This window comes from Myotis yumanensis, unplaced genomic scaffold, assembly GCF_028538775.1.
Source record: "Myotis yumanensis isolate MYYU_CA2020_CCGP unplaced genomic scaffold, mMyoYum1.0.hap1 SCAF_10, whole genome shotgun sequence".
Classification (NCBI taxonomy): Eukaryota; Metazoa; Chordata; class Mammalia; order Chiroptera; family Vespertilionidae; genus Myotis; species Myotis yumanensis.
The window spans coordinates 57,441,472-57,464,668 of NW_027223761.1; the positions used below are offsets into that span (position 1 = coordinate 57,441,472).

Sequence of the window (23,197 nt, forward strand, 5' to 3'; positions counted from 1 at the left end):
ATTGGCCATCAGCCCTGGTCCCCCTGGGGAAAGGTCCCTGGTCTGTTTGCACCTGCCATCCTGTTGCCATGGCCATTCCCAGCTCAGCTGTGCAGCCACAGGGCTCTGAGTCTCTCCAGGGAAGAGTCAGACATCTTCCACGGTGACCTCACGGTACTGGGGCCGGCCCTCCCGGCTCTGCCACCGGGAGAAACCCCAGCTCAACGCCTTTGCGGAATCTCCTGGCTCTTTAGACACACAAGTCAGACTCGAGGCTCCGCTTGGGTGACTGCCGACTGGTGCACAGCACACCCACCACCGCTCAGGGCCCTGATCACCAGGCAGGGAGGGTGCAGGCTCTGAAAAGTCCCGATGCCCTCAGCGTCAGTACAGATGGCCCACGCTGCCCAGAGTGCCAGGACAGCTGCGGGAGGGCCCAGCTTGAATCTGGCTCTGCTGGCATTTCACGTGGGAGTGGGAAAGTGCCTGGGTTTTCTCTTCTGGTTTCTGCCAGCTGTGAAAAAAATAAAAATCGTGATAGCCATCCGTAGGCCATGCTCACAGCACAGAAGACACACGTAAGCTCTTTAGAAAAAGGGCAGCATGCACAGGGTGAGGGATGATCAGTGGAGGCTGCACATTTGTTGGCTGCTCGTGACTGCCCAGAATGACTCTACGGAAACAGACGCGGGCAGCGCTGCTCTGTTTGCTGGTTACCAGAAGCCTCCACAGTGGCCTTTCATCTTTCCCCTCAGGGCACGGACGGTCCTTACTGAGAGGCACAGATGGCTGGAGCGGCGGCGGCCGGTGTCTGCCGTGTCTCCTCTGGTTTATGACTGATGCGCAGCAGTTGCACGTGCCTGGCGAGCTGTGACGGGTGTGTATTCAGTGGTGAATGATGCGGCCGAGGGAAAGACGGGACAGGGCATTTTTATTGACTAAAATATACACTATTACATATTGTATAAACAATTGACATGTGAAAATTTAAACTAAATTTTTTAAATTAAAAAAGTTTTCATTATTGACGTTAAAAAAATTTTTTTTAAAGTAAAGACACTGACAGTTACTGCCTCTAACTACCTTTCTTCCAGGTAAAATCATATTGAGAAAGTAGCCTTGAGGGAGAAGAGGCAGGAAACTCCTGGGTCCTGTGTAGGCCCCTCCCAGCGGTTCTGGGGAGGATGGGCCTGGACAGCAGCTGGCCCTGTGGCAGAGGAGGAGCCCTGAGAGGTAGTAGAAGGGGAAGAGTCTGTCTGCACTCTCTAAATGTGTCCCAGCTGTGGGACTGCCCCCTGCAGACATGGTGGAGCCTCTGTCTGTTCTCATGGCCACCTTGGGGCTGGGACTGCAGGGCATGGCTGTGCACCATCTGCCAAATTCTCTCCAAATGCTGAGGCAGTGGTGGGTGGCGGGTGTGGGGAGGGGGGGGGGGGGGCGGCAAGGAGCAAATTGTTTCCTGTACGTACCAGGCCCTGGGACAGGTCTGCCTCTGGGTCCCTTCTCCCCATCAGGCGACACTCATCAAATACCCCAGCTCCAATGGTGACTTCAGTTAGACTTAAACGGAGGCTGCATGGCATCATGGGGAAATTTTTGTGTTGAGTCAGCTAAGCGTAGGCTTGCATGCTACCCTGCCACTTCCCTGGGTAAGCGTGGACCGTGGATCATTTGCTTCATCTCTTTGCCTCTCTCTGCACTTGTTCTCCTGAGGACCAAATGCAGCGATTGACATAAAATGCTTGGCACACAGTAGGTGTTCAGTTCTCAGTCTCCCCCCTCTCCACCCTCCCTGCAACTCCCCTTCCTTCAGGGCAGGAATGGCCCAAGCAGTCTGCACCCTCTGGCTCCCCTCCAGCTGAAATGTGCTGGGCACATAATTGATTTTTAGTAATAACTTGACAAGTGACTCGCAAACGGGGCTTCTGTCTACAGGCTGTTCCTAAAGCTAAATATTTAGAAAACTCTGGTGGATACCCTGCAACATGGAAGTGCCAGGGTCAAGGGGAGGCTAAATGCCATCCACAGCCTGGGCACAGTCAGATGCGTATCGAGCTGAATTACGCCAGGAAAATGTGTTCTTCTCTAGGCCACAGGCTGGGACGCTGAACGGAAAACCAACCCCTCGGGTAGAGCTGACAGGCTTTCTGGGAACAGGGCAGGCCTGGCCAGGGTGGGCCCGAGCCGTCTGCTGGGCCATGGGACTGTCAGGTCCTTGGGATCCCAACGTCATCATGACATTCGTTACCAACTCGTGCTCGGACAGGCGATTGGAAATGCCACATGGAGCTGGGGGACCACGCTTGGCCACGCCTGACACACGTTGCAAAATTTGGCCTCTTTCTTAGCCCAAAACCCAAACACCTCCCAAGGTCCATGGTCTTAGCTCTCAACTCCTGGGTAATGCTGTGGGGAAGCTGGGTGGCAGCACAGGGACACACCCTGGGTTTCAATGGACTCGCCTCTTCCACACAAAGAGAGGTGCCGGTGGAGGAATCGCCCTCGTGAAAAAGCAAGTTGTAGGAAGTAGCATGGTCTTATTCTCTAATATTCATCCATATATATCTGTATACCTATCTATTCGGTTATATACAATTGTTAACAATGGTTAATAATAAAGACTTTTTATTGTTAATCTTCACCCGAGGATATTTTTCCATTGATTTTTAGAAAGCATTGGAGGGAGGGGGAGAGATAGAAACATCGATGTGAGAGACATACATGGATTGGTTGCCTCCCACACATGCCCCAACCAGGACCAGGGATGGAGCCTGCAACCAAGGTACGTGCCCTTGGCCGGAATGGGACCCGGGACCCTTCAATCCGTGGGCCAACGCTCTATCCACTGAGCCAAACCAGCTAGGACAATCATAGGGATTTAGAGGAGTGGCTTCTATTTTGTAGATTTTAATAGCATTTGACTATTTTTTATAACAAATGTGCATCCCTGACATATTTAAAAAAATATTTTACCTTTGTTTCCCTGAAAACAGTCACTGAAAACGCAAGAAACTTGGAATAATTCACATTTAGCTCAAATTTTAGTGCACATCTATTCTGGGTACCAGACCGTATTCCTTCCCCAGACAGAGGACACTCATGTGATAAGAGGCAGCCTGAGGCAAGGGCTGGAATAGATGCCACGACCTGGGTCTGGCATTGGTGGAGGGCCTACTGTGTGCAGGCACAGTACAACTCTCCTCCCAGAGTTGAGAGGATGAATCCTGAGGGTTGACTCATCCAGCCATCAAATACCCCAGATCCAATGTTGCCTGTCAGGTCCACCCAAGGATTTCATTTGACTGAAAAACACAGGCATCTCTGAGCCACGCATTCGAGCCTGAGAGCGGGCCCTGGGACCGGTCTGCCTCTGGGTCCCTTCTCCCCACCAGGAGCACCCTGTGTGATAAACAGTCAAGCTGCTCCAAATTACTGCTGTACCAGCAAGCGCACAAACATGCCCACTGGTCCCAGTCTCTTGTGGGGCGCTGGGGGACAGCAGACAGGCAGTCTGTGCACTTGGTGGAGGGCAGGAGTGCTGGATGTTCAACCACCAGGAACGCCTGGAGATTTTGTCTAGTGTGGGGAGCCGCCGGCAGGGGACAGAGGGCCAAACTTCCTGTTTCCCCAGTAAGGCTGGGATGGCCCCGGTGAGGTTGGGATGGCCCCGGTGAGGTTGGAACGGTCCCGGTGTGGTAGGGACGACCCCGGTCAGGTCGAAACGGCCCCGGTGTGGTAGGGACGACCCCGGTGAGGTTGAAACGGCCCCCGTGAGGTAGGGACGACCCCAGTCAGGTCGAAACGGCCCCGGTGTGGTAGGGACGACCCCGGTGAGGTTGAAACGGCCCCCGTGAGGTAGGGACGACCCCGGTGAGGTTGAAACGGCCCCCGTGAGGTAGGGACGACCCTGGTCAGGTCGAAACGGCCCCGGTGTGGTAGGGACGACCCCGGTGAGGTTGAAACGGCCCCCGTGAGGTAGGAACGACCCTGGTCAGGTCGAAACGGCCCCGGTGTGGTAGGGACGACCCCGGTGAGGTTGAAACGGCCCCCGTGAGGTAGGGACGACCCTGGTCAGGTCGAAACGGCCCCGGTGTGGTAGGGACAACCCCGGTCAGGTTGAAACGGCCCCCGTGAGGTAGGGACGACCCCGGTGAGGTTGAAACGGCCCCCGTGAGGTAGGGACGACCTTGGTCAGGTCGAAACGGCCCCGGTGTGGTAGGGACAACCCCGGTGAGGTTGAAACGGCCCCCGTGAGGTAGGGACGACCCCAGTCAGGTCGAAACGGCCCCGGTGTGGTAGGGACAACCCTGGTCAGGTTGAAACAGCCCCGGTGTGGTAGGGACGACCCTGGTCAGGTCGAAACGGCCCCGGTGTGGTAGGGACAACCCCGGTCAGGTTGAAACAGCCCCGGTGTGGTAGGGACGACCCCAGTGAGGTTGAAACAGCCCCCGTGAGGTAGGGACGACCCTGGTCAGGTCGAAACGGCCCCGGTGTGGTAGGGACAACCCCGGTCAGGTTGAAACAGCCCCGGTGTGGTAGGGACAACCCCGGTCAGGTTGAAACAGCCCCGGTGTGGTAGGGACAACCCCGGTGAGGTTGAAACGGCCCCCGTGAGGTAGGGACGACCCTGGTCAGGTCGAAACGGCCCCGGTGTGGTAGGGACAACCCCGGTCAGGTTGAAACGGCCCCCGTGAGGTAGGGACGACCCCAGTGAGGTTGAAACGGCCCCCGTGTGGTAGGGACGACCCTGGTCAGGTCGAAACGGCCCCGGTGTGGTAGGGACAACCCCGGTCAGGTTGAAACGGCCCCCGTGAGGTAGGGACGACCCCGGTGAGGTTGAAACGGCCCCCGTGAGGTAGGGACGACCCTGGTCAGGTCAAAACGGCCCCAGTGTGGTAGGGACAACCCCGGTCAGGTTGAAACGGCCCCCGTGAGGTAGGGACGACCCCGGTGAGGTTGAAACGGCCCCCGTGAGGTAGGGACGACCCCGGTGAGGTTGAAACGGCCCCCGTGAGCTAGGGACGGCCCCGGTGAGGTTGAAACGGCCCTGGTGAGGCTCAGACGGCCCTGGTGAGGTTGAGACTACTCCAGTGAGGTTGGGACAAATAAAGGGGACCAGTATGGACTGATGAACAGGGGTAGATACAGAAGCAGAGCAACATTGAACAGAATGTTAAACTACAGTGGGAAGCCTGGGGAGAGTTGGGGGGCGGGATTAAGAGACCAACTGAAGGACTTATATGCATGCATATAAGATTAACCAATGGACACAAGACACGGGGCGGGGGGGGGGGGGGGGCGGGGGGTAGGGGCCGGGGGAATGTCAAGGGGGGGAATAAAGGAGACATATGTAATACTCTTTGTAATACTTTAAGAAATAAAAATTATTAAATAAAAAAAAAAAAAAAAAAAAAAAAAAAAAGCTGCTCCAAATTAAATCTGTATCTTACAGACAAACTGCCGGCTTTCGTCTAGTCCGTCCAGGACAGGCCTTCTGCCAGAAAGAGCACGTTTCCAAAAACAGCCTCAAAATGTTACTTTTTCTAATGAGCCAGGTGTCTATCAATTCTCTTTAGAATTATTAAAAACAAAAGCAAGCTGGTGAGCCATTAAAAATAAAAGCTAAGGAGAGTCCTAGGCCGTAATGGACTGTAGGGAGAGCAGGGGCTTGGCCGGAAGCAGGCCTGGGTGGGACGGTGGAGCCCAAGGAGGCACCACACTTCGTGTGAGGCTGTTTGCTCATCTGCAACTCAGGGCTGAGGAAGGAGGATAACACCACCTCAGGGCTGTTAAAGGGAAGTGCTATTCCAAAGCCAGCTCAGGCTACTAGGGCCTCCCTCCCTCCCTCAACAGCCAGAGGGTGAGTATCATCAGTTTCTGGCAATAGGACCGTGATTCACATCAGAAGAGCCTCCCTTTGACAGAAACCCACGCCAGACGGGGAGGGCCTCCCTCCGGGCTCCACAGGGAAGCCTGGAGGGGACAGACTGGTCCAGGGAGCAGGCTCACCTGGACGTGCTCAGGACTATTTCTCCTTTTGGACCTCACTCCTCATGAGGAAGAGCCTGGGCAATCCAAAGGCATCGCCACCCCTATAGTGCACAGAGGTCCCAGCCGAGGACTCGGGGCAGAGGCCAGCCTGCCTTCAGGGTACAGCCACAGGGGGTTACTACTTGGAAGAACTGCACAGAACTGCGGTCTCGGGGTGCACAAGGAGCCAAGAGAGAGGCCGGAGCTCAGGGCGCCCCCCACAAGCTGCAAGCACAGGGAGATGGCAGAGGTGGGCACCAGCTTTGAGGGTCCTCGGCTGAGCCCCAAAGGCAGCGAGGCTTCCAGCTGTTCCTGGAGGGGACCTGGGAGGGGAGGCCGGGGACTGCAGTGTGTCCTTTATGCCGCGCCAGTCACATCCGCATGCAGCAGAGGCCTGGGGGTCCCCACAGAGAACCCCCCTGGGAGGAGGCAGGACGGGTAAGAACCCAAGCTGGTAGGAGCTTGCACTCGGCTGACGCCCAGCACCTTCCACCTGTCCCTGTCAGTGCACAGCTCTGCGTCCTGGGTTCAAATACGCTGCCACTTCACATCACTCTCTCCGCTGAAGGAGGCCCGCTCAGAAAATAGAGGGCGCCTCCTCCTCCCCAGCGGTGTGCCCTGGAGGTCACTGTCCCCTCGGGGGGAGCCTGCACCCAAGGGCCCTCACAGGGTCTATTCTGTTCTGGGCATCAGCCACTGAGCTCCTGCCTGAGCTTGACCAGTCACCACGGGACCCCTTTCTGCCAAAGCCCCGCCCCCCTTTCCTGTGACCCTGAGACACTAACAAGGCAGTGACATCTTCTGTGTCCATCCTGGGGCGCAGGCAGGTCCCGCACACTCTGGGCCCAGGCTGCTTAGATTAATTCCTGAGTGACAGCGGCCACTGGCAGGCTCTGGACCCAGGAGCCGCAAAAGAGGAGCCCAGAGATCAAAGTGGCCCTGCTTCCCGCCCGCCCTACCGGCTCCTGGGCTTCCTCTGTCCTTTTTGTGTGGAGAAGCCAGGAGGGGGTGGGTAGGGGAGGGGGCGGGCAGCACACTCTCTCAGCTCCCTCCCGTGGTCTGGGTGACTCACTTCCTTGTCAAATCCAGAGCCTGTTGGTGGAAGCAGGGCCCACAGGAAGCAAAACAGCCAGCGAGGCTGCCTCCCAGCAATAAAGTGAAATGAAACTCAACACACATTGATGGAGCACCCGGGGCGCAAGTTCTTTGGAAAAGAAAAGAGCAAGTGTGAGGGCAAGAAAAGCTATTTCATCCTTTTATTATATACAATATTAAGGCACAAGTTTAAGCAGCAAAGAACAGGAAAATCTTTGGCTGACCAACAGTATCGGCACTCTCTGGGGGACACACTCCGTGTTCTTGGACCCCCTCCCCGCCACACGGTACACAGACCCATCTGGCCGTGCAGCCCTGGACACCCAGGTCAGGACAGACCGGCAGACTAACATGCCCACCTGTCGCACCCGAGTGTGCTGGAGAGCACAGCACGCTGCCCCCAAGCACAGCGACACACACGGAAAGGCGTGGCACCGGTGCGGTCCGAGTCCTGGCCGAGGCCGCTGCAGGCACCTGCCCTTCTCACAGAATTCCACAGGCGCTGTAAGTGTCTCGTGGAGGAGGAGGTCCCACTGTCACTCCTCAGAGGGCAAAAACACCTTCCCGCAAAGATAACCACCATGGATACATCTGCATACATTCTGTTCTGTAATAAATACTTACAGGCAGGTGTCTAGATGTGAACAGAATCCTAGGCAAAGTCACATGTAAACACACCACTGGGCGTCAAAGCTTCCGGGGCTGACACAAGAAAATGCGGTATAGGTACTTCATTATATTGAGAACAATATTGTAATTCTGCAACGAAGCAAAGTTTCATGACAAACACCTGGCTCAGAGCATAACATGATAATAACATGCGCTAAGTATACACGGCTTTACAGGGCACCTACCGGAGTTTAAACCAATGACTACGCGCTCACATCTGTGTGTATGCGGAGATGGGAACTCATACAAGGCATGGCGAGAGAACAGATTTTAAAAATGGGCCCACTAGAAGTTACACAGACTCATGACAGCTGTCCTCCTAAGAAGTGGTCCCTTTGAGGGGCTCTTGGAGTCCAAAGAACATCTTAGGGGTTTTGTTGTGTTGTTGTTTCTTGTTTAAAGCGAAAATGGTGTGACTTACCTTAATCACACATCTTTATTTATCCAACCGAGTGAATGACTCGGGATTTCTTCAAAACCTAAGTCCATCTTCAAAGGATGAAGCTTTCTATGTCTAAGGACACTGACATGAACACGCCAGTCCCAGAGCCATACCAACAGAGGGTTCGTTCACACCAAGTTCTCCTTGGGCAGCACGGCCGTGACCAGGACAGAGTCTCGCAAAGGGCCGCCTTCTGAGGAGGGTGAGGTGAGATGAAACACTTGGATCTTCTGGATTTTAAGAAGAGAAACCCGACACACCACCTTACAGTCAGACCTCACTTGTGTGCACCTACATATACATGTGTCTTTATACATCATTCCATGACTAAACAAGAGAAGGGGTTTCCACTTAAAGGAAGAGAAGGGAACTGCTCGTTGGTTCCGGAGGAAATCCACGTACTGAAATGCTGACCTTTCCATGCTCCCAGCGGATCAGCTTCTGGCAACGTCTTTTTTTTTCCATTTTTTTTTTCCTGGCAACTTCTTAATTCCTCCGCCCATTTCCCATGAGCCACATGTCAGAGGCAAACCCACTCCCCTCCTCACACTGAATGAAGATGCTTTAAACACACTGATGAACTAACCAGAAAGGAGAAAAGGAGACCAACATGTATATATAAAGCATAGACCACAACGGCCTCCGGTTTGGGGTGGGAAGAAGCCCATGGTGGGCTGGATGCTCTGTAGCTACTGACAGCCTTCACTATTTCAGAACCCTGCGGCGTCCCGCTGGCCATGACCGTGTGCGCCTTCGCTCAGGAGCGCAAGGTCATTCGGAGGGCACAGTGCCGAGGCGCAGCAGGACTCTGGTTTTGGAAAACACACCTCCTTGCCCAGCAGAGCGCCCCATAGGATGTGCGCCAGCTCCCTGCCTGGACACCTTTTAAACCCCAAGGTATTCTTCACCGTCCTGGGAGCCCGGCCTCCCCTGACAGCTGTGCTCACATCGGGCTCAGAAGGCTGCTGCCCGGGAAGAGCTCGTCAGTCCAGCAGCACGCGCTGTGTAAAGGCCACTGCATCGTGAGGACCCAGGTGGCTGAGGGTAAAGCCGGGGAGAACCAATTGGTCTCTGGAAGGTGGGGTTCTCTGCAGGGGGGTGCCCTGACAGCCTCTCCCCTGAGCAACAGAACCTCGAGCTGTTCCTGTTCACAACTCATCTGGAGCCACTGCCTGGATATCCGAACCAAGCCCCGTGCAGTCAGGTGCACCCAGGAGCCCAGAGAGCAAGCCTGCAGGGCTGCAGAGGGGAGGCCCGGCTGCTCTGGGTCTCCAGGCAGAGCCCCGTCGTGCATGCCTGCTTGGAACGGCTGAACTCAACACCGTCGTTCGCCAGCACCGAGAGGAAAAAATGCACATGCCCTGAAGTTAGCTGCTGGAATCTGGCCGCACTGCCTAGTCTGTGCAGCACCCTGGGCGGCACACAGAAGCTGCCACCCACGTTCATGGAGGAAGCAGAATTGCTCTGCACATCTTCGCACAAAGTCAAAGCCTTGCCCTTCCTGCAATAGGCCTGCGAGCTCCATAATCAGACACTGCCGGGAACACCCACCAAGTCCAGACCCTGCGCAATGCACATGTGCTTCTTAGGTGGATGTGTAGCCAGGCTTATAACGGGACACAAAGAGCTCCATCTATGCCTGGGGTTTATGGGCAATGCTAGGTGATCTGGGCCCACTCCTGTTTTTTTTCTTTCTTTTTTAAAAAATCCTCACCCGAGGATATTTTTCCATTGATTTTTAGGGAGAGTAGAAGAGAGAGGGAAAGACAGAGAGAAACACTGATGTGAAAGAAACACACCCATTGGTTGCCTCCTGCATGAGCCCTGACCATGGCCCGGGCCGGGGAGGAGCCTGCAACCAAGGTACATGCCCTTGACAGGAATCAAACTCGGGACCCTTTGGTCACCAGGCTGAAGCTCTACCCACTGAGCAACCGGCTAGGACCCTCGTCCTGTTACTTAGCACCTGAAAGTGGGGCAGCTGCGTGTATCCACACACACACACACACACACACACGCACACACATGCACATCACAGACGTGGGGGAGAGCAGGCCAAGATGTGGCACCAAAGGACAGTAATTATCCCTCCATCAGACGCAGTCCAGCCTGTGACGAAGGCACAGCTCCTCTCCACATTCATGGTTCAGATCTGGGTAATCCTGGCTGTGAGGCTCTGGGAAGGGACTCAGCCTCCCTGACGCCCCGTTTCCTCCTGTGAAATAAGGAGAATAAACGTGGCCCTGCTTCCGGGTGGCCTGGGGACTCACGGAAAGGTATTGCCATGGAGCCAGCATACAGTCAGCACTAAAAACCAGAGATGCTATTATTCCTTCTGCAAAATCAAATGATAACACATTGCAAACTGCCCAGAACATAGAGTAGGTGCTGAGGACAAGCACGCAAGCATGGCTTCAAGCGGGTTACGGAGATGAGGTGTCAGGGGTGCTGGCCTGGCAGGAAATCTCCCATAAAAGAGTTCTTAAAGCTATAGGTCCCTTTTGTTAGGGAAGTCTTGGCAGGTTAGAAAACAGATCCACAAAGACCACAGTGCAATGGAACGTGGTGATGTCCCTGCATGCATTCTGACAATAACACGATGGGCATGTGTGCCAGTTGGTGCCGGGGGTGCCAGTGAGGTGTGTTAGAGCACGGAGACCAGCTCTGGGGGAAACTGGGCTGTGGCTCTCGCCCTCACCCACTTCCAGGGGAGCTGCCCGAGTTTGGGGGAGCCCAGACATGGGTGGGGATGGGGCTGGCAGAGGCGACTTGCCTTCCTATCTCTAGATACTTTCTCTCCTTCCTGGTGCATCCCAACATTAATCAGGCATCAAAATGTCCTTAAGAGAGTCAGTTGCCATCTACTGACCCTCATCACCCACAAAAAGTGATAAGGACAGAGACTGGAATGGGGACCCTCTGCCCCATGCACAGCAACCCTTTCCTCACTACGGGGCCTCCGTGCCTTCTCCTCACACACCAGGGCATTTGGGGAGCTCCTTTACCCGGCTGCACAATATTCAGCGACGCTTAACCGGGGACGAAGGAGGCAGCGGGACGCGCAAGCTCAGGGCCCAGGCAGAGCAGCTGGGAGGGCAAAGCACTGGTTTCCTCCCTCCCCTCCGGCCTAGACTTGTCATCCTTCAACCTCCTTAATTTGGGGAGGCTGTACCTCCACCCAGGTTACACTCTAAAAACCAACCCTCAAGTAAGCCAGCCAAGCAACATTTCCTGAGCAGGGCTGCCTCCAGGCTTCACTGAGGTGGTCTCAAGCCGGGGCCTCCCTCTCTTTCCTGAAGTGAGCATGAGGCGCGTGGCCTGGAATAACAGCGTCCCACCGGCGATGCGGACGCGGAGGGAGAACGGGAGAACGGTCTCAGGGCTGGAGCAGCTGCTCCTCTGTTCTGACCCAGCACCTCCTCGATCTGGGAGGAAAGCCTCCCGTCTAAGGGGTGAGATGGAGACCGTCACACACAGGGACATGGGCCCCCACCTCCCTCTCTCCTGGCTCTTTAACATGAGAGTCCTGTCTTTCATGTTAAAAAGACAGACCTAAAAAATCAGACCAAGCTGTAGGTTGCCAAGCAAGTTCATGGCAGAGTGGAGAGTGCTCAGGAGCCACAGGTCCGAGAAAGGGGACAGGCTACCGGCACAGGGCAGTCCCAGAGGCCACCGAGTCCAGGGCCATTCGTTTCCTGGCACGCCGTCCTGAAAGCCTTACCCCGCAGAGCCAAGGGGCGGGAACGCCAAGCTCCGTGCAAGAGCTGACATGAGGGAGAAAAAAGCCAGGGCCACGCTCCTCAGCCTCACACAGCGGTCACACTGGCCCGGGGCCTCCCACCTCGCCAAAGCTCACCTAGTGCACAGTCAGAAAGGCAGTAGCAGCTGTGGGGGAGGCAGCAGCCAGGAGGCCAGCCTAGGGCTCTGTCCCGCTGGCCACTGTGAAACACAGCAGGAATGCTGACAGTTCAGACACCGCTCTCGAGAACCCCAGACCTACTCTGCCACGTTTCACTTAAAAATGAAGAAGAAGAAAAAAAGAATAAAATGAAAGAAAATGAAGCAAAGACAGAGAAGAAGTCAGGGAAGTCGGGGAGGATGAGCACCAAGATCAAAAGGCTCCCATTCTGTTCAGAAAACACTGCCTCAAGTCCACACAAGCCAGGAAGCCCCACCGTCTCCTGCAAAACCCAAACCAAGCCGGTCATTAGCCGAGGCCCGGAAGGTGGCCCCTCCACATTTCATCTCATCGTCACAGCCACACACATTCACAGGACACCCCCGGGGGGCACAGGTGGTATTTCATTACACCCAGAGGGGCTCCCAGAGACTTCTAGGAGGTTCTTAAACAAACAGATGCTAGAGGGCAAGGAGAAGGGGGGTATTCCAAGGAAGATTCCGGTTCAGGTTTACGTGTTTATAACCAGAAAATGGGTGTACACAGACCCTCCCCATGAGATACATTTTCTGTACATTGGAAAATTCCATTTCCTGTTTCTTCTTCGTTTCCAAACCTACATGCATGGTCTCTCTGCCACCATAGGCAATAAAAATCCATAGCGTTCACTCCATCTTCATTCGTGTAGGTCTCCTAGTTTTTGTTTTTTTAAAAAAACATTTATAAAAAGTGTTCTTACGAATCTGAAATCTTTATCAGTTCCAATCATTCCTGGTTTCCCATCGACCACCTTCTCCATCGCTCTTCTTGCTCGTGCCACTCCCTTTAGGCCGCGCTCCTCCTCCGCATGTCACTGTCCCGGCACGACGTTCCTCAGGGACACAGCGCTAGATGAGGACCTCCATCATCTCCGCGTCCGGGAACTCGGGCTTGTGCAGCAGGCTGCTGGCGCGGCCTTTGTGGTCAGGCGACTTCCCGTGGCCAGGAGAGTTCTCTGCCAAACACAAGGGAAGCGTCAGCAGCCCGCTCCTTGGGGGAGGGCCGGGCCGCACCGGGTGTCTCTGTGGAACCCTTTCAGACACCACCCTCGCCCCCAGTGCCTGCAGGCGAGGCCTGGAAGTCCGGCCCGCGTGGGGCAGGCACTACTCACACATCCCTGTCTTCCTCAGAAAAGTGCATTCCAGGAATTAAATCTCAGAACAATGGCAATGCTGGACATACTTGTCTATTTTGTAGGATGAACAGTTCATTTATGCCCCAAATAACCCCACACTTTCTCAAAAGCATTCCTGAAGAGACCCATCCCCATGACTGAGATGAGTCCCCGTGACAAAGCCAAGTCTACTGTTTCCCGGACGCTTCTGGTGTCATAGCAAGCTCACTCCTCCCAAGTCGTCTTCTCTTAAGTGTTTTCGGGTGACCCATTAGCACCGGCCTGAGTGCAGTGCCAGAGTTCCCCTCCTCTGCAGCTAAACCTGCCTTGTCTTTCAGGAAAGAGGCACCCCGACCCCAAATCCTGAATGAGTAAGGCCTCGTCCAGGTACCCAAGCCTCGGAGGTACCTGGTGCCTGGTACTGCCGTCCCCCAACCCCCATCCCTTGGAGCATGTCTATTTCTGCCCCTTGTAGGAAAGGGCTGGTTACAGAGCACGGTAATAAATTAGGAGCGTCGACACACACATTGCATTCCATAAGAGCGCACAGCCTAGGTGTATCAGGGTAACCCTAATCATAAAAAACACCCACAAAGTGAGAGCTGCCCCCTCCCCAGCTCAACAAAGGGTCCCTCTCTCAGGCCAGAGAGCTCCAGGGTGTTTCCCTACAGTGTAACACATCAGAACATCTTACCCAGTTTCTCTGCGGTCCCTTTGGCCGCTGGGTGTTTCAGGACCGGGCTGTTGGAAGGGGTCGCACTCAGCCGGCCGCGGGTGGGCAAGGAGGCCATGTTGGGCCAGAAGAGTTCGGTGCTCTTGTCCGTCTGGGTGCTGCTGTCTTTGCTGCCCGTCTTGGCGTGGGCGCTGCTGGCCGACGTGGCGGACACTGTTGGGGCCGATGCTGTGGCGGGCGGGGCAGGCAGCGCGGGGGTGGAGGCGTGCTCGTGGTGCTCCTTCCCCAGCAGCAGCCCTGAGGATGGAAGGACAGCTTTTCAATGCTGTTCTTTAATACAAACCAAATCCCTCATCTCGGGGATCATTTTCTTCTTGACTCAGGACTCACCAAATGCACTTAAAAGCACTGACTATGTGCCTGACCAGTTGAGAAACACTGAGGAAATTTAACAACGGAAAAGACCTGGTCCCCTCCCTAAAAATTTATAGTTGTTTTTAAGGAGTTGCAAAGCAAACAGGTTATAATCTAATATGATAAACAGTAGGATAAAATGACTCTAAAGTGGCATGAGGTACCCGGTAGCCAGTGTCGAGGGTGGGGGATTTCTGCAAGGCAGTCTGGAGTTGACGCTTGCTCCGCCTCACGCAGGGTCGGGGAGGGCTGGCCTTGAGTCGTGGTTGTGTGCTTTAGAAAAACGGAGTCCTAGGCATGGCCCCACTGGCCTGCTGTGCTTCTGAATGGCCCACAGTTCCACCCCAGCCTTGGCTCTGGAAGGTCTCCCGCAGCACTGGGGTCAAATACAACCTTGTTTCCAGGTCAGACCGACACCCAGGAGGCCCAGCAGCTGAGAGCCACGGCCCCGAGAAGCAGGAAGCCAGCCGGGCCCTTGGGAAGAGCCACTCGGCTGCTTCTCGCTCCACTTCTCGCTGGGGGCCCCGGGGTAGGCAGGCTGGGGGGCAGGAGTGAGGAAGCGCTGGAGGGAAAAGGCAGGCACGGTGGGCAGTGCTTTCCCTCCTCCTCAACATCTCCCTGCAGTGCTGGGCAGGACAGCTACGTTTTTATTTAAATAATGAAACACGGCACACATTCAGAAACGTGCCAGCACTCCAAACACTAGCCTATAGAATGCGGTCAGCACAGTCAACTGCTTGTTCACGCGGCCGAACCAGCCAGCAATTCATACAGTGTCCTCCCCGGGGCTGTCGGAGGTGCCATTCACAGAAACACGGAGCAGCTCAGTGTGCCCAGCTGCGTCCTCCAACGGAACGTGCCTCTTGGTGGCTTGGATGTGTTGTTAAAAGAGGATTCCGTTCAGCGGGTGGGCCTGAGGCTGCTTCTCTAACAAGCTCCCAGGCGAGGCCGGTGATGCTGGTCCATCGGCCACACTCGGAGAGGCCGGGGACTTCACACATGTCACCTCCTTTCGTATGTCACAGCAGCGCTATGAGGTAGGCCCCGTGTTAGCCTCTGCTTTCGGACATGGAAACGGAAGCTCAGAGAAGTGAGCATCTCATAGCTAAGGTGGCGCAGAAATGGGATTCAAGCCCAGCTGTGCCCAGCTCTACCCCAACCTGTGTTCCTCCCTCCTAACCAGCTGCAGGCTGACAGGGATGCTCTTGTGGATCTAGGCCACTGGCCAGTCATCTCACCCGGAGCCCTCGCCATCAGCAAGCGTACACTGTCACCCCCACCCCTCTTCCTGTTGGGCAAGAGATGGTGGAAGCAGCGTGGGGACTGTGCAGAGGCCGTGTCTGCTGCCTCTGCCCCGCCTCTCAGAGAGCCTCTCTGGTTTTGTGACGCGTGGACACCAATGACAATGGCAATAATGGGAGGAACACAGTGCAGAGAACACAGCAATTCTTCCTGCAGACTGGGTCCTCTCCCAGGCCTGGTGTAGACCTGCAGATGCCAGGGACACAGGCACAGAGACCAGAGAAAGAGACCTGTCTGGCTGCATGTTGCAAACGGGCCTGGGTACCAACTCTCAGGCTCCCTAACTATGTGGGGAGCTAAGTGTCTTGCGGGGGGGGGGGGGGGGGGGGGGCGGGCGCGCGCCTTTGATGATCCCAGCTGCTGTCCACCCGCATCCTCTTTGAAGTGCTGTCCTCAAAGCGCAGGGGCTGCTGAGGCCACCTGTGGAGGCACTTCACTCGGAGATTCTGGCTGGGAGCCTTGAACCCCCGACTCTGGCAGGTTCATACTGGAAGCTCTTATCCCCTCTGGCACGAAGCAGCCAGGCTCCTCTGGGGTTCTGTGCTGACAAAAACTGGCTCTCAGTTCCACAGATAAAGAAAACACACTCTGACCCAGGGAAATGCATCAAAGGAGGCCAGACCCTGCAGCTGCCAGAGTGCGGCGGGGGGGGGGGGGGGGGGAAGGGGGGAGCACATGTGTCTGGGAATGCTGCCTGCTTCCTTTCCAGACCCAGCGAGCCGTCGACAGGCTGGCCCTCTCCCCAGGAAGCCCATTCGTGGCTAACACCACATCTGCAGAATTCTCAGACTCTGCCCGTGCAACAACCATGCAACCAGCACCACAACCACCAGCCTCTCATGCTGGCACACTTCCTCCGAAGCGCCTCTGCCCTGTTATCTCATTTCGCTCTCCCCACGGCCCAGGGGCAACAGGACAGGCACTGCCCTGCTTTTCCAGGCGCAGAAGCAGAGGCAGAGCAGTCTGACAAGTGGCCGGGGGCAGAGCCAAGTTCAGAGGCCTGACATCTATGGGCTTTTCCATTTTATGCTGTGAGGGTCGGGCACTTCCACTTTCAACCGTGATAAGTACATGAGTCAACCCACGGCCAATAGACAATCTGGTGGTATAGCCGCTGCCTCCACATCGCTCATTCAGTTTTCACAGCCCAGGTATGATTGGTTATCCTCCCCATTTCACAGATGAGTAAACTGAGACTTGGGAATACTCGGCGACATTTCTGTGTCCCATGAGGGGCAGAAGCCAGACACTACAAAAGTGTCAGGACTTTTTCCACCAGATGAGGTCGCCTCTCAAAGCTGGTGTAGCTCTTGCCTTCCAGACCCTAGACCCCAGCCGGACGGAGGCGTGGGGCTCACCTATGCTCCCCTTCCAGGTCCTCTCTTCCTTCTTCTCCTCCGCTAACTGGCTGCTGGTCAGAGAGGTCTGGCGGGAGTGTGTCCCGGTGGCCGCAGCAATGGAAGGGACGGAGCGGGCGGGCCGCAGGCTCGAGGAGTCTGCCTTCCCGGGATCTTTTCGGGATCGCTGCTGAAGGACCTTAATCATGGCATCCCTCTCGATGATCTTGGCATGGAGATTTTTAATGCTGAATAACAAAACAAAACAAGTCATAATCACACTCCATTTGGCTGGGAAAACACGAAACGTTTTTCAGGTTGCCCAGGGACTTGAATTAGAATTCAGGATGGAGAATGAAGCGCAGTAAAGTCTTCAAACATTTCCTATCTGCAAAGTGTATAAGCTGGATCTTTGATAGTAGATCGGAGGGGTGCACCTCCTCTGGCCTCTGGGGAGCCCCTGGGACTTGCTGGGAACCTGAGGACATAGGTGAGAAAGGCATGGCCTCCCAGCAGCGGCTCAGAGGCCCGCTCAGAGGGTGTGGGTGGGAGAGCAGCAGGAAGCCTCTCTCAGGGCCAGCCTTCCACGGAGGTCAGTTTCCCTATTTTCTCAGAAAGACAGGAGATGAACAGGTTTTCTGGGAGAAGTTAATTTTCCCCACAAAGGCCAAAAATGAGAATCAGAAAACACTCGAGCTCTTTTCGAACTTGGAGAGTAACTTGCCGCGCCTGCCAGCTGTTCAGAGCAGGGGCTGGGGCTGGAGTGTGAGCCCAAATGCGGGCCCGGGGGTCGTGAGGTGCGTGGCCAGGGTGGAGCGCGGTCACGGCCGCGCATGCGGCTGTCCTTACGTGTACTCCATGTCCTGACACCTCCTGGCGGCCTGCACCACCTCCTCCTCCTCCTGCCAGATGTGGGCCTCCAGCGAGGCCTCGCCGTAGCTGCCGTTCCGCGAGTGGTTGATGATCGTGGTGTCCCTGGCAACACAGGACACACGGAGGGTGATGCGAACGCTCACAGAGAGGCCTGCGAGGTCACCGCACTAAACATCTCTCTCCACACACTCCTTCCCCCGCTTTCCCTCCTGGATCCCGGCCCATTTGCTCCCTCAACTTGGTAGAATGAAGACAGTACCTAAGGAAAACAAAATAAAATCCCACAGTAACGATTCCCTGCCCTCTACCAGCACCGCCGTGTATCACGCTATGTGGCAGCTATGACGATGGACGCTGCACCTGCTGACACGCGGATACTGTTATTACAGTTGGTAGGGTCTCTCTTTCACACTTACCCTTTCTGACTTTCTCAATCGGAGTTGAAGTTTTATGGCTGCTCCTTACCCACACAGCAGCTATTTCAGTATTTCACAGTAAAATGGAGACTCAGTAAATACTTAAAGCGGATACTGGTCCCCTTGGACAGAGAGACTCACACTGAAAGCTCCCATCCTGCTTGCTTTCTGGCTCGCTTCTCGTTGCATGGGGCCCTGCCTGGGACTCAGGTCCACTCGGCGTGACAGCCACGCCGGCAGCACAGCAGAGAGATGAAGACACACAAGACACCCTGTCCTTGGAGAGTGCAGTGCAGGGTGGAGGGTGGGAGAGACAGACACGGGGAGATTAAAATGTGGAGCTGCAAGCAGGTGTCTGTTGGAAAACTGGTCAAAGAGAACTCTTCCTGCCGCTGGTTTCAGCAATTTGACTGCTCCTAGTTAACGACGGCTGCTAAGAATAGGATCACTGTGCCCTGGCCGGGTGGCTCAGTTGGTCAGAGTATCATCCCGATACACTCAGGTTGCGGGTTTGATCCCCAGTCAGGGTATATGCAAGAATCAACCAATGAGCCCAGCTTGCAAAGGTTTTTGCAGAATCGCACGTCTGTCAGCAGCCAGAGCTGGGGAAGCCTTGCAGGTGGGGTCCCGCCTCCCTATGCCATTAAAAACCACAGGGCATCACCGAGAGCCGTGCCCCAGACCAAAGCTGGCAAAGAAGCCAAGCCCCTTTGTAACTCTAGGATGGTTTGTTCTCTTCCACAGGATAGAGAGGTGATTTACTAATTACCTTACAGAGCAAAAAGCTGAAAAAAAATCCCAACTGTGTAACCATCAAGAAATACTTCCAAGAGTGTCAATGTTCCCACCCAGACGGACCAAAGGCTGAACTGGGGGCTGCAACCCCCTCCCCCTCTCACATCACGACCGCAGCTTTGACACAGCACACGTCTCAAATGTCCATCCCCACCCCCGGGGGCTCGCTTGGCTGGGGTTCTGTGGGCTGTTTCCCCTCAGAGCACAGACCTGCATGAACAACACTCGGGCACTAGGAACTGATTCCCAAGTGGCCATGTCCCCCGTGAATCTGCAGGTCTCCCCAGACGCAGGTGTGCCGTGGCGTCCGGCGGAGGCATCGATGCCCCCATGGGTGGCACTGCTCTCCGCCCAGTCCTGGAGGCATCAGGTGAGCGTACTGCTGGCGGGTCTCCTCTACTTGAGGATGAACACGAGAGCCCATGGGCGGCTTACGAAGTACCCCCTCTGCCCCAATGGGCCTCCTCTTCTTCAGAAGAGAAGAAATAACACATCCCAAAGAAACGTGGGGCTGACCAGCCCAATTTTATGGATGCACCTTTGAAATTTGAGGATGGCCTCCAACTAGACTAATCCTAAATTTTAGTGAATTCCAAACAACTCTGAATTAAATGCAACTTACTGGCAAAGGGCAAAGTGGTGGGAGACGGGGTGAGGGAGAGAGAGAGAGAGAGAGAGAGAGAGAGGACTGGGAGAATGCGCGGCCGCCCCAGCGGTGCGGGCGATCACGCGTGCAGGTGAGCGCCGGCGATCAAGGAGCTACCTGCTCACCCAGACAGCAGGAGTTTCACAGAATTATTCTGTCAATTATTGAACATTTTGAGCCAATTTTGAAAGAAGAACAAGGTTGTGCACTACAGAAAGGAAAGAAGGCAACAGAGGTCATAACAGACGGCGGCAGAAAACAACTGCCAGCCAAGAGCAATCAGGCTTGAAGGCAGACAGGTCTCCCTTCCCACGTGGCCCCACCACTTATGAGCAGTGCGACTCGGAATAAACCGCCGCACCTCCCTAGCCCCATTTCTTCACCTACAAACGAGGGTAATAACAGTTCCTCCTTTCAGGGCTGTCAGGAGGATGAACGCTTCTTCTTGTCCGGCCTGTCACACACCGGCTGTTGAAATAAACTCTCCCAACATCACACTTGAAGACCGAATAGTAGCCCTGAGCGGTTTGGTTCAGTGGATTGAGCATCGGCCTCCGGACTGAAGGGTCCCAGGTTCGATTCCATTCAAGGGCATATACCTTGGTTGCGGGCACATCCCCAGTAGGGGGTGTGCAGGAGGCAGCTGATCGATGTTTCTAACTCTCAATCCCTCTCCCTTCCTCTCTGTATGTATTAAAAAAAAAAAAAAAAGACCGAATAGTATCCCGCTGTGTGAATGCACTTTACCGAGCGGAGTGAGGCCCCGTGGGACCCCAGGCTGGCCTCACCTCTCAGCTGCGGCGGTGGCTGCGGCGTTCATGGCAAAGTGCCGGATGGTGCTCTCTTCCAGATACTTCTGCTCCCACTTGGTCATGTCGGCCTCCAGCGCCAGGATCCGCTCCTCCTTCTCCCTCACAAGTTCCATGAGGGCCGGGGCATTGTATTCCAGCATGCTGGCTGGCGGGCCGTTTCCATGTTTCTAGAGAGGCAGAGAGAGAACATCTTGATGCGAAACGGGGGCTATAACACAGACCACGTGAACCGTGTCTGCAGTTGCCTGCGTGGAGCACAGAGTTCACCCAGAGCCCCAGCATGTTCACACACCTTACCATCCCACTCTCGCTCCCTCTCCAGGAGGGATGACCAACCTTCGCAGATCCTCACACCAGGCTACCTCACCTACCAAATTCCTGCCTCCATGAATTGTCATGTAACCTTATTGTATAAATAGACAATATTATCCCAATTTTACAGAGGAGAAAACTAAGCTTCAGAGAGGCTAGATGAACTGTTCCATGTCTCTGAGCGACAGCAGGGTCAGGATTCAAACCCACGTCTGTCGGTCCCTACGGTTCTGCATGACAAGAAGTGGCTTGTCCAACAGCCTGCAGCTCATTTATACCAAAAGCAAGAGCCTCCTGGTCTGGGGCACTTTCTGCCGAGTTCTCAGAAGTGATTCCAGGTGTTTGTCTTCCCCGAGGCTGGGAGATAAAACCGAGAGGCCCAGGAACTGGGAGCGAGAAGCCCTGACACGCATGCTCTCCCTGTTACAGAGTTCTCGTCTGGGAAACAAATGAATACCTGCCCCACTTAGAAGCCTGAGAGTCAAACAAGATAATGCACATGAGAGCATTTAATAAACTTTAAAGGGCTAAACAAAGTAAGGAGCTGCCAGAAAGTCTGTGATGCAAGCTCAGCCCGTTCTTGTCACCCGGGTCTGTAAGACAAGGAATAAAGTGGATGTCTTATCTGGATGTTCACAGAGGAGAATATTCACGTTTCAGTTTTTTTTCCCTTTGAACTCAGGCACCCTATTTCCTCTAAGCAGCACGACCTGGAGGACGATGGGGTTTGAGGAGGTTCTGACTTCAGGGACAATGACTTCATCCCAGCTATTCCACATCCCCTCCGGTTTACCCAGGGGTCACACATTGCACATGCAGAGCTGGCTGCAAGGTGAGAGGCACTCTGAACCACACACAAGCTCGAGCCGCCCTGATGGAGTCTCATCCTACCAGAGAAAGAAAAGCAATGGGCCCACGGGCTTTTGTAAACCGTATGTTTGTGTTCAATTTTTTAAAGCTACAAATACCAACTATTCTAGGATCTTGCCAGTGACTAACATTTAATCAGGAACAGAGCGAAGGCATGCACCTATCCTCATCCACCTGCACAGGAAGTCACGGACTCCGGAGCCAGCACCTGGCCTCAGGCAGGAGGACATGAGGTCCTGCAACACAAGAGCTCCCTTGTTCTCAGAAACGGTCCAAGAAAAAGATCCCACAGCCTCGCTCAGCTGCCTCCACGCTGGTCAGTTTCTCACTGAATCCTAAGGTTCCCATCTCAGCTGGTTTATTCATTTTGACCTCACATGAGTCTTCATAGAGCACCTAATTCAGGCCATTAAGACTTATTAAATAAAAGCATGAGTTTCAACACTCAAGCATAGCACAGTCTAACAGGCAAGCACACCGGCCAGGACAATGGGCCGACGGTCAGGCAGGCCAGCTTCTGCTGCCCATTCAGTTGACCAACAAATATTTACTGAGCACATACTAGTACACCATGTGCTGGGAATACCACAGTGAACACATTTCTGTCACCTTTTCCAGTGGGACTGGAAAAGCTGGAGTAAGGGAGGGATGTGGGAGAGGGTGTCAGGGTGCCCAGGCCTTGCACATACTCTGAAGGTCATGATGATAAAACAGCAACGATAGCTATTCTTTCTCAATGAGTTGCTCAGTGCCGGGCACTGTGCAGATTTTCTTATCTGAGGTTATACGTGTAAGGTCAGCATAATGTATTGGCCCCATTTTAGAGACAAGGAAGTTGAGGCTCAGAAAGCTCACTTACCCAAGGGCACTTTCCTAGTAGGAGGAGCAGGCAGGAGTCACCCACCTTGGTCAGTCTAACCCTGGAGTCATCCTGTGAATCAGTTCACGACTCCATGCTGTTCTGTCACCTCCAGTCTACCTATTGTTGGGAAGGTTCCAGGGCACCTCTCAAGATTAACCTCGGCTCATGTGGGGACTCTGTGTTGTTAAGGATGTGGGTGAAGAAGTTCGGCTGTGTCCTGGCATCAGTCTAAGGCAGTGGGGTTCTCAACCCTGGCTGCACATTAGAATCACACCTGGGAATCTTTTTAAAATCCTGATTTCTGGGCCTCATCCTCCGGAAATTCTGTTTCTTTGTTACTAATGTTGTGGCCCCACCCCATAACAAAGAAACAGAATTTCCGGAGGATGAGGCCCAGAAATCAGGATTTTAAAAAGATCCCCAGGTGTGATTCTAACGTGCAGCCAAGGTTGAGAACCACTGGTCTAAGGGCAGAGCCCCTGTGTGGGTCTTGATTTAATAAGTTCTCTGAGCTACTCTCTCAACAGTCCCTTCAGAATAACGCTCTATGGGGAGTGGCTTTGTTGAGGGGGGATATGACTAGGAGCTCTGTTACCATGTGACCTCAGTGTGACCTTCC

The 23,197-nt window shown here is 54.6% G+C and overlaps 1 protein-coding gene across 2 annotated transcripts in view; it reads right to left on the minus strand.

Moving 5' to 3' along the window:
- Nucleotides 1-7,237: 7,237 nt before the first annotated feature.
- The window catches only part of AMOTL1 (angiomotin like 1), a 148,486-nt gene continuing 132,526 nt past the window's right edge, over nucleotides 7,238-23,197 (minus strand). For both annotated transcript variants that reach the window (XM_070425840.1, XM_070425841.1), the window contains 5 exons: nucleotides 20,511-20,701; nucleotides 17,842-17,967; nucleotides 17,014-17,240; nucleotides 13,961-14,236; nucleotides 7,238-13,107 (listed from right to left, as the gene is read on the minus strand). In XM_070425840.1, coding sequence (XP_070281941.1) covers nucleotides 13,001-13,107; nucleotides 13,961-14,236; nucleotides 17,014-17,240; nucleotides 17,842-17,967; nucleotides 20,511-20,701 — 927 coding nt within the window. In that variant the 3' untranslated portion in view covers nucleotides 7,238-13,000. The remainder of the gene's footprint in view (nucleotides 13,108-13,960; nucleotides 14,237-17,013; nucleotides 17,241-17,841; nucleotides 17,968-20,510; nucleotides 20,702-23,197) is intronic.